Raw genomic sequence first — 11011 nt, forward strand, 5'->3', positions numbered from 1 at the left:
AGCAAACGAGCAGCGACCTGGGAGCGCGCCCAGCGGTGGTTTGGGGGGGGTTCAGGCTCGGTATTTCCAAAGCAAGACCAGCAAGGACAAGAGTGGATTAGTATTGAATTCACCTCATTCCCCCCCCTTCAAATATATGCTTTTTTCAAAGAGGGTTGAGGTTGAAAGCTGTACAGTCACATACTCAACCCTCCTGTTCTGTACTTAGCATTGCTCCTTTCTGTTTTTCAGCGAGGATAGGGAATAGCCGAGGAGGGTTTGGCACTGAGGGTGAGGACTACAGTACAGCCTGTGCTCCAGGAGAGTGGCAGCTGCTGATGTCCTCACCTCTGAGTGACCTGGCACCCTAGGCAACCTCAATGAAGAATGGATGGAGGGCAGGAGGCGGGGGCGTTATGAAGGGGAGGGTTGTTGGCACTGAGGGCCCAGTCATTAGGATAATGAATCCAGAGCTGAGTGGTATTTGGGAGACCTCTAGTGGCTGAAGAAAGTAAAAACTCACACCCTCAGGGGGTAGATAAACTGTACCATGTACGCTATGCATACTTCATTGTGTCAAATCCAGTCATTACTGTCTGCTGTCTGTTGACCTGGAGAAAGTTTTTCACATCTTTATTCCATTAAATATTACTTATTGTAACTTTTATAATCTGCATCTTTTTTGCCAGATTATTGCTTGGTTGAAAATACAGCTGCCAGGCTTTTAATTAGAACTAAGACAGGAGAACAAATTACCCCACTTCTATTATGCCTCCATTGGCTTCCAGTTACTTAAAGTATACAGTTGAAGATTTAATGGATTGGCTCCAACTTATAGTTGCAGCATTGTACTAAAAGTACAAAATGTTGAGGATGGCAACATGATTGCTTCACTGAATTTTATTGCGGCAACGCTTTTTGGAATAAAATCTCCTTCCTCAGCAATAAAATGTAAATTTTACTGAGCTTCAGATAAAGAAAGCTCAGTATGAGTGAAGCACCAGTAGGTTCAGATTTCTGACATATTAAGCACATACGTACAAGGGTGCACAATTAGGCCAACATAAAAAGCGGTTTAACTCCATCGTGTGAACCATCATTCAAAATCTTCCCTGCTACATCGGTATTTTCTCAGTTTTATATCATCATAAACAGAATATTTGGGGGGGTGTCATTTAACAGACTAAATTATTAATCCATTACTTAAAAAAGATTAACAGATAAAGGTAAATATAACAGTTGGTTGCATCCCTAGTTTGCAATATTTTCAGCAGGATATTATCACAATACCTGTGATTGGGAAATACCCTTTGTATAGATTATACCCTTTACTAAATTAATAAAGTAGCTGCAGAAGAGTTATGAGTGTGTGGCTTTTCTTTAGTTCTCTGGCAGTTCCCAGGAGTGCAGTGCATTATGAAAGTAATTCTGAAAATATTAAAGTGTATTATGCCTGAATTAGAAGTAACTGTGAAGCCGACTCAGCCGGGGGATACCTAGTACTGATATATCTGGCTCCAGAGTGCAGGAGAAAAAAATTTCATTACATCTTTGACAAATCTCAGGACTAATATTCGTAGAGGTAACATTAATCATTCCCTCTTTTTTCATATCATGAGCAAACACGGAGAGAGAAAAGCTCGGCCAACTGTACTGACAGATACGTTACGTTATTCACTTATCCATTTTAGATTCATGTCATTCTTTTAATATAATATTCAAATCAAAAACAATAATGAATAAAAGACATGTTGAAAGTCCAATTACTTTTCCAAAATTCTCATTAGAGCAGTTCAACAAGAGAATCAAGTGACCATAACAAATCTCATTTCTCTAAGCCAAATCCTTTTATTAACATTTATTAGTATTACTGACCACTGTATGAGGTGGGTGAGTCAAAAGAAAATGTTATCACAGATCATACTTCCACCAGTCAGTTTCACCATTTAATGCTTCACCATTTCATGAGCCTGTTCATAAAAGTGATGGTTATTGTGCAAACTTCTCTGCAAATGTAACATGGCCTTTACAGTCCTCTGCATGTTTGGTACTAATCTCATTAAAATGTTCATGGGGGTCTGTAGTGTTCTTGCCCAAAAAAATACGATCCCAGTATGTGCTCCAGAAAACCAGGCTTTTGGCAGTGTAACATTTCATTTCTCACAGTACTGTTAAACACAATTGAAATGTTTCGCTTTGCCATCCTGTCCAAATGTGGATGTGTCTTGAAGGCGAGAAGGGGCAACTGTCAATGCTCTCAGCCCTCTCCCGATTTGGATTAAAGCATGCAGAAACTTTAGTATCTACAGAGGGTTGAATTCGATCTTGTTTTAAATTTCAAATGAAGCGTAAAAACAGCAAGGCTGCTTCTTTTTGTGCAAACTACCGAGTCAAGGTCACAAATTTTCACTCTGTCCTCCACTCTTTCCTTGGCACTGAGTGGCCCTGATCATCAATCCTTCTCCAAAAGTGCAGTCCCACTGATTACTACGACGATAAGAAGGCTTTGACAAGCAGGTCAGCAGCCAGGCCTGGGGAGATTGCTCCTTTGGTGACCCTCTCCTCGAGGTGGGGTAGAGCCTCTCTGACACTGGGGTGATTCTGAAAATGGCAGAGGACGTTCTCCTGGATCAAACTCCACATCCAAACCTTCTGCTGGGCCCTCCGCCGGCCCTGCAACTCACCGCTTGCTAACATGGTGTCGCGGTACAACTCCATCTTGGCCCAGACCTCTGGGATGCCGTCACCGGTGTGTGAGGAGGAGCGCACCACCTGAGGAGGGAGTTAGGGGGGGAGGGGTGCGGTATATGCATGTATGAATTGAAAGTGTCTCTTTTTCAACAACTTGTGCCTCATACTTTAAGATTCTCTATGGAATAGCGCATCTTCCTTCAAGCCACTTTGTCAGACTCTGGGACGATACAATACAGTTTTCCTGGTGGTACTGTCTATGTCAGATGCAACAAAACTGGACAATCCACCTCTTCTGTGGAAGCAGCAAACCTCCGCAGCATTTAAAAAAAAAATCAAACTTAAAATATGGTTAAAACTTTGCTGGGAGACAAATGGTTGAGACGCATAAGAAGTTTGAATTAACCCTTGTTGCACCATGTCATACCCTCTTCTTTTTCCCCCTTTCTCTGTACTGTAAGCTCAAATAAAAAGGTTCAAATCTACTTAGGTATGTAGTCATGAATGATCTGATATCTTTGTAGATTAATTCCAAATCGTCAATATGTGTTTTTATTCTCGTTTGATGTTAGTGTTTGTTGAATATGTCATCTTTTTTGTTACTTCACTTTGTATTGTGGTTTTTGTTGGGTTTTAGTTGTGTTGGGTCTAAGGTGCAAATAAACTGTTAAGCTAATCCCAACACATTTACATTGTTTTTTTTAAAATGTCAGTGTGATGTGTATTGTGTATAATAAACAAGTAAACAATAAAAAGTCCTTTATATATTTGCCAAAAACAACTATTAAAAGAAATACTGTCCTTTCTATATTGCAAAACAAAACAGTGTGGATATCTTTTGCCAAGGAGCATTTTGCATATACTTAAATGCATTTGAGCATGGGGAGTTGCTGCTGTTTCCATTTTTTGTTTAAGACATTATTTTGCGATGCTCCTCCATCCAGAAGAAGCTGTCGTGTGACTTTACAAACAGTGTATTTGTATCCCCATAACACCTTTCACGCAAGCAATCTGGGGATAAATGTCACTTATGTGTGTAGCGCAAGTGACTGCATGTCTCCTGGCAGAGCTTGCTACAGATTCAAGCGCACATGATGAAATTCAGGGTAACATTCAAACTCTAAGCAGACACAGAAGTGAAAGTGCCTCAGATTTAGCAATACAAAAAAAGTAAGGGCATTTATTCAGATGTCCATTTAGGACCCATGAAACTGCTTATATAAAAGTTAACCTTCTGTTTTTTTCACTTCATTACACACTTATAAATAAAATAAAAATGAGAAACAGGAGTTTGGAGGAGAGGCAAGAGAAAATTTCAGTGTCGATGTCAAATAAACCCCACAGATACTCAACAATCTCCAGACTGTGTAATGAAATTATATGCATCATTTGGAGATAAATTGACATGAACTGGCAATTGGCAAAGTTAAATGTGACAGCCTGATAAATATTGGAGCACTGTGATCAACAGTCAATTATGGATCCTCTAATTACATCATTAAGTTAATCACTTTACAAGGATTTGATTTGAGTCTGATGCAAAAGCAGGAAATCAAGATTTGTGGGACTACTGTACTGCATGTTTGCCAATTATTTACTTTAAAAGGGCTAGTTCAAAATAACAAAACATATTCCCTTACCTACCCCTACTAACGCCTAGCCATGCAGGTAGATGTGTTTGGGTTTTTGTTTTAAGATATCGTATCCATCTCTGAGATTTCTGACTTTACACCAGAACAATGGAGTTAAATGGAATTTGGTGCCCACAGCGATGAAAAATGTCCCTGTTTCTCTGGACAATCCACACAGCTCACTGTGAACAGTTTTCACTGGAACTACTTTCACCTGCTGAATTTGCCTTTTATGAAAACTGTCAGAGATTTACAAGAGACAGCTCAAGCTCCAAAAAACACAATATCCTACAGTTAGGATTTTTACCTGCCTTGTGAACGCCTATTAAAGACCTTTCCACTTCCATGCAGGATCTCTGTGTATTTGTAGTTTCCAAACTCATACTGAGATTAAAAGTAAGTAGAGCAAGTAAGTACAAGTTTATTTATACGGCACTTTCCCAAACCAGGGTTACAAAGTTGCTTTCGAAGTTTTAAAAGAAGACTTGGAAAAAAGGATTTGACTAAAAATGTGTATATTTAATCATTTAATCATTTATATTTATATAACAAGAAACTGTTAACGAATAAGAATAAATCGGGGCGAGAAAGCATAAATAAAATGCCTATGAGATGAGATTTCAGTTGAGTCAGATTTGTGTCAGAGAAGACATTTTTCGACAGTTTCCACAGGCTAATCTGGATCCCCTACAACTAGTAAACAGAGTTTTACATATAAAATTGATGGCCCTTTAAGACCAGGACATTGACAGAGACTAATATGAGGCTTTTTTGTGTTGTATAGCGATGTCACATGAACGTTCTTTGGATTTAGGAAAATTGGTTGGACAACAAGTCATTCACTGTGAGTAATGTGTCTCTGTGAAGCACTTTGTACTTTGTTTTGATGAGCGCTATATAAATAAAGTTTGTTATTATATTAATATTATTATTATCATCATCATCAAGAACTTCAAAGTAGCATTTATATCCTCAATGTTTCATGTATTCATGCTGAGCTAGGTAGACAATAGACTGATGAAGGTGATAGACGGAGAGAAACTAAATCACAGATTATAATCCTGTAGGTCAAACACACAGACAAGAAAAAGGAAGACAGCAAAGGTAAGGAGAAATACAGAGAGGAGACAATGAAAAGCAGCCTATCAGCTTTTATGGTGAGTGTGCAAGCTTCTAATCAGGGAAATGCATGACACAGCAATAGAGTATTCAGAGCAGCAGAAGTGGGGAGAAGGGGGCGTGAGGAAGGGTGGGAGGCGGCGGAGGGGTGGGGGGTTTCCTGGCAGCTTGCCTAGTGGGCAGATGCTGCATTGGGCTGGGAAAACAAAGGGACAAGGCCAGGAATGCAGGCGGGTGAGCTGGGACATGCAGGGAGGGCTGAGACACTGCAGTACAGAAACTACGATGCTATGACATCATCATCCTCATCCTCATCCTCATCCTCCTCCTCCTCCTCCTCCTGGTTCAGTGACCTCTCAGTGGGACGGCTTGTTAGGTCCACAGAGCAGTGATACTTGTGCTGTGGCTGCCCAGTAGGTCAAATGCTGAACACTTGTCAATTATCCTTTTTTATTTTTTTTAAATGCCCTAATGATTCTGTTGTTGGCTCTCTCCCTCACAACACACACTCTCTCTTACACACATACACACACCTTAGGGTTCCAGAACTTGGACTGTCTCCTGAGCAGCTTGAGTGCGCTGGTGTATTCAGTCTGGATCCTCCTGGCTGGCACCACCAGGTCTCCATCCGACTTCGTCACCACCACCAGGTCGGCCCTCTCAATGATGCCCCTTTTGATACCCTGGACAGAGATTTTGGCATTAAAGAGGGGGGTCGTTAGCTTCTCAAAAACACCTTAAATAAATCTGATGTCTAGACGGTTAATCGTCTGAGGGATCTGTGGGCAGAGTCATGGATGGATGGCGCTCTGTTGGCTGCCAGTTTACTTGAAGAAACCAATACGGTCTGTTATTAATCTGATATTGTTGCTTTCTATCGATCCCTTGCTGATGTCAGTTGAGCTTATTTGTAACAGTTACTCTAAAAAGTGCCTTTCACCTGTTGATATGTAGTTTCACTTCAGGTCTTTGTACACTGCTGGTGAATTAAGGCTGAAGTAGATGAACAATATGACAATGTTGTTTGGGCTTTCTCCGATTAAGATGTTATTTTGCTCTATTTGAGTAATATAATATTTCATATTTCAATGCAGTTGAAGGTCTATATGTCAAATAGTTTTGTGGAACGCCTGGAGTTAGTTAAATTGTCTGTGCTGTTGGGAATACTGTACTTGCAATGTGAAAAACATAGTTTGATTAATATTGATGTTTCTATGGAAAAGTGTTTCATTTAAGATATATTTACAATAATTCAAACAAATACAACATGAGCTGCTTAATGTCCCACAATAATCACCATAATTTTAGTCCTAATGAGTCACCAACTTTACAACCTGCCAGAGTAGTCTCAGGTCTCTTTCAGTTCATAACATTTGGAACAACATATGACACTGATGGGCTTGTTGCTGCCTTCACTGACCTGAAGTTCGTCGCCCCCTGCTGGTGGAATCAGCAGCACAAACATGTCAACCATGTCAGCCACAGCAAACTCTGACTGGCCCACTCCTGGAAACAAAAAGAAAGATTTAACGGTCACAACTGACCAACAAAATGACAAAATATGATGCTGACTCTTCCAGCATATCGTGAATGACCAACTAAAAAGCTAAAACTGAATCCACAATTAAGAGCCACCAATTTGAATGTTGTATCTTGTAGTTACATTGCAAGTTCATTTGATTTTACGGTGATGCACGAACAGGAGACAAATAAAAGGTCCTTGGTCAGGACTTGTTGAGAAGTTCTTTTGAATAATCATGAGCTTCCACAAACACCACATTCATCACACTGAATAAAATCTAGCCTCTGCGATGAAAAGAAGGTGTCTGATGAACAGGGCCGGGTATCAATCCTTAACACTTGACCGAATGGTGTCTGTACAGTTACAACGAATACTACTCTTGACTTCAAAACACACACTACTTTTGTTAATTTTATACTGTATTTAATTTGGCAAAGTTGTTGGAAGGCAGTGTTATCACAGCACTGACCACTGATAAATTTGTGACGTTTGGCTTATTTTGTTAAACATAAGAAAAGGTATTGTGTCATTCGGACACTGATATTGAAACATTTTGCATCAATATGCAGCTCTACTAATGAACATCAAGAAAATGTGCCACAATACTGAGTTGACACTTTTCAGTTTTTTAAATAAACAAGTAACCGAAATGACAGGTTTAAGATGAGGGATGAGTAAAGGAGAAGAAAATTACAGGAAGCAAATATCCGACAAATGTTTAAAAAGGTGTACGGGGGAAAAAAAGCTCTTATGGATTTTATGCACCTGGAAATCACAGTGTCTTACCTATGGTCTCTACAAGGACAATGTCATATCCTGCTCCTTCACAGAGAACAATGGCCTCATTAGTTGTTCTGGTGACTCCACCGAGTGTTCCTGAGGCCGGAGATGGCCTGATAAAAGCATTCATGTCCCTCGAGAGTTCAGTCATACGAGTTTTATCACCCATCAGAGATCCTGCAACAAAAGGGAGGAGTCAGTTGTGAATTTATTGATATTCATTAGTGTAACAGTGCTGATGTTGATTCTCCAAATATTATAGTTGTAGCCTAATGAACATAGTAAAAAAATAAAAGTCTTTACATATTACATTAAAATTTCCCACATAAATCTATTGTGCATTGTAAAGCATCTTCATCAGTATCATATGATGAGGATCAGTGTCTCAGATGCTACCTCCTGTAGTGCAGGACGATGGGTCAACAGCCAGCACTGAAACTTTATGACCACGTCCTGTCAACATCTTCCCCACCACCTCGATGAAGGACGACTTCCCTGCTCCTGGAGGACCGGACAGACCTGAGAAATCAAGAAAGTGACCAATCAGCAACAAATGGCACCAATAACTGATTTCTATGACTTATATAACTTTAAAACAGACTTAAATACAAGCTAAGTTGTGTAAATCTCACCCCTACAGGTTTGAAACTGATGTAGCTGCTTTCATTAAAAAATAAATCCCTGTCACGGATCGTTGGTATGAATAAGTGTAGAGAGCATCAGCGTGTGGCGCACTGCTCTCACTGCCTGCATGTCATTTTGATTTTGCAACAGTGTCAGAAGAAAATACGCATTTCTTTGGTAAACAGGTACAAGCATGTGTACATAAAAAACTACAACTGCCAAGGTGCATTTCAGAATGGACGTCCAAACACCAAGTCTAAACTTTTGTTGCGTGTGCACACTTTGTAGAAACATCATAAAATATTGAGCAGTTGGATTTTATGTAAATTTTTAATAATTGTAGAAACTATGGAGTAAAGCATTTTGGATTTTAAGAAACAATGTTAAAATAATTTAACTTATGACATATAATAAATCTATAGTATTGTTAAATCATCCAGATGACTCCTGTGTTTCTGTGTTGAGGAATATTGTATTTTTATAAGAAAGCTTTGAGATGGGAATTTACAGTAGCATGAAATTCATACACAACCAAGATCTCCTCTCACTTCCCAACTCTATATCATGGGTCCTGCATTGCTGTGGCCCATTTCTGTAGTTTAAAATTTTTTTTTATTATTTATAGCTCAGCCGTAAATTCTACCTTTCCACAGATAATACTATTCAGTTTTGATTAACACTGTCAGACAGGTTTTAATTTAACTTTATGATTATCACTTAGGTTAGTGGTGCTCAACTGGACTGCATTATACATAAAGGCATTTCTTATGTTTTGCCCACACGATTTTCATGGGGGGCGTATATAAAAACACAATTCAATATAAGACCGTCCAGTACAACCTAACAAAAACTTTTTTTGCACTATTTTATACCTGTACTGTGCAATTACACATTATACACACTGTATTATTACCTGTACTGTATATTCATAGCTCTGTTTTTATAGCATATATAAACCCTATAATATACCGCTGTATATATTGTATCCTGTGCAATTATATTATTTCCACACCGTGCAGCTACCTCCTGCTGCGACTTGTGCAATGTTCCACATCTGTATATAAAGGTGTGTATAGTGTACACGTAACTCTTATACTTTTTATTGATTTCTTTTTTATATTTTGTATTTTCTTATCTGTTGTGTTGTATCTGGAGCTGCTGTAACAGGTGAATGTCCCCAGAATGAGATCAATAGTCTATCTTATCTTATGCATATAGTTGCATTACCACCTCTTTGACAGTGTCAACAAAAATGTAATATTATAATCTTACTAAATGTATAATGTGCGGCATTTGCTGTATTGGATTGCATTAAATCAAACTGTACCTAATAAAGTGGCAAGGAGGTGTATAGTGCACAGAGGGTATGCCTACATCACCTACACAGTAACTTCTTTGCACATAATAAAACAGGGCTTGTCCAGCTGAATACAAGGTCAATATTCGGACCACACACCTACTCTGAAGGCCACCGGCTTCCCTCCATTACGACTCTCCTGCTCCCTCCTGTAGGCCAACACTCTCTGCAGCAGCACCTGGGCCAGCTCTTTTTTTCTGGGATGCTGGGTCTCCACCAAAGTGATGCACTCGGCCAGAGAAGCTCGCTGTCCTCCGATCAGCCCTTCATACAGCTTATTCAACAGTCTCTGCTCAGGCCCACTCAGGTCCTCTACGTGCTGCCTGATGACTGTGCTCACACCCCTCCTGTGCTGGCAGCTGTAACCCGGGATGGTGCTCCGGGAACAGGTGAGGGAACCGGTGGAGACCCCTTGGTGGAGGCAGCATGTCCTGGTGACTGAGGGGACAGCGGGTGGGGAGTGAAGGGAAGAGATGTGGCGGAGGAGGGAGAAGTCAAACCGTCGCATTTTCTGGTAAATGTGAGGCATCTAGGAGGAGAAACGGGATGAAAAACAATGTGTCAGTAGTGGCATTTAAACTCACACACTGTGTTATGAGTTAGATGACAAAAAACGGGGACAACTGCAATTATATCCTCTTCGGACCCATGCATTTTGCGGTATCTCACGCTGAAACTGTCAGTGTTAAAACTGTTGGCTGTGCAAAGACTAAATGACACCAGAGTTACAAAACTGTTCGTTGTTTTAACGGTGGTCTTGGTGGCATTTGCCAAAACTGTCGGTGTAAATACAGTTGTCAAAAACATAGCTAACAAACACTTAATACAATTTATTCAATTTGAAATGAGAATCCATGCTGACCTCGTAGCAGCTTCATGGAGGTGTTACAGGTTACATATCAACGGTTGTTTCGTTCATCCGCTTTCTGTTTCCGTTGACGTTATTTCCGTTGACGTAATTTCCGCCAGAGTAGCCGGGGGGCGGTAGCGTCGATTAATTTATCAGATTTCTTTAAACGCTACAAATAAATATATGTACTAAATGTGTTTGACACGGCCTTTGTAAAAAAAAATAATAATAAACTTAAGTAGTTTACTCAAAAGTATTAAGTAAAAATGAAACGCTTATGGATGACAGTTGACAACTTTAGCCAGCAGATGGCAGCAGAGGTCCATTATCAGGCTCCATTTTGGATCATTTTCTTGTAACACTATTGAACTTTGAACTACATACAGCTTGAGTTTGTCCCACTAAAATCTGTTAATTCTTGTGTTTTCACTGGTAAACAAAACCACTTAACCATACAA

General features: G+C 39.8%; 1 protein-coding gene across 1 annotated transcript; it reads right to left on the reverse strand.

Moving 5' to 3' along the window:
* Nucleotides 1-1670: 1670 nt before the first annotated feature.
* mmaa (metabolism of cobalamin associated A) lies at nucleotides 1671-10663 on the reverse strand. Its single transcript, XM_038713140.1, has 7 exons — nucleotides 10566-10663; nucleotides 9803-10232; nucleotides 8119-8241; nucleotides 7729-7899; nucleotides 6841-6926; nucleotides 5954-6103; nucleotides 1671-2751 (listed from the first exon to the last, which is right to left on the reverse strand). The coding sequence occupies exons 2-7, from the start codon at nucleotides 10230-10232 to the stop codon at nucleotides 2467-2469; spliced, it is 1245 nt and encodes a 414-aa protein (XP_038569068.1). The 5' UTR covers nucleotides 10566-10663; the 3' UTR covers nucleotides 1671-2466.
* Nucleotides 10664-11011: the final 348 nt, after the last annotated feature.

The sequence above is a fragment of the Micropterus salmoides genome, unplaced genomic scaffold (assembly GCF_014851395.1).
Source record: "Micropterus salmoides isolate LMB-PRFRI ecotype aquatic unplaced genomic scaffold, ASM1485139v1 Ms_hic_scaffold_12, whole genome shotgun sequence".
In the NCBI taxonomy this organism is placed as follows: domain Eukaryota; kingdom Metazoa; phylum Chordata; class Actinopteri; order Centrarchiformes; family Centrarchidae; genus Micropterus; species Micropterus salmoides.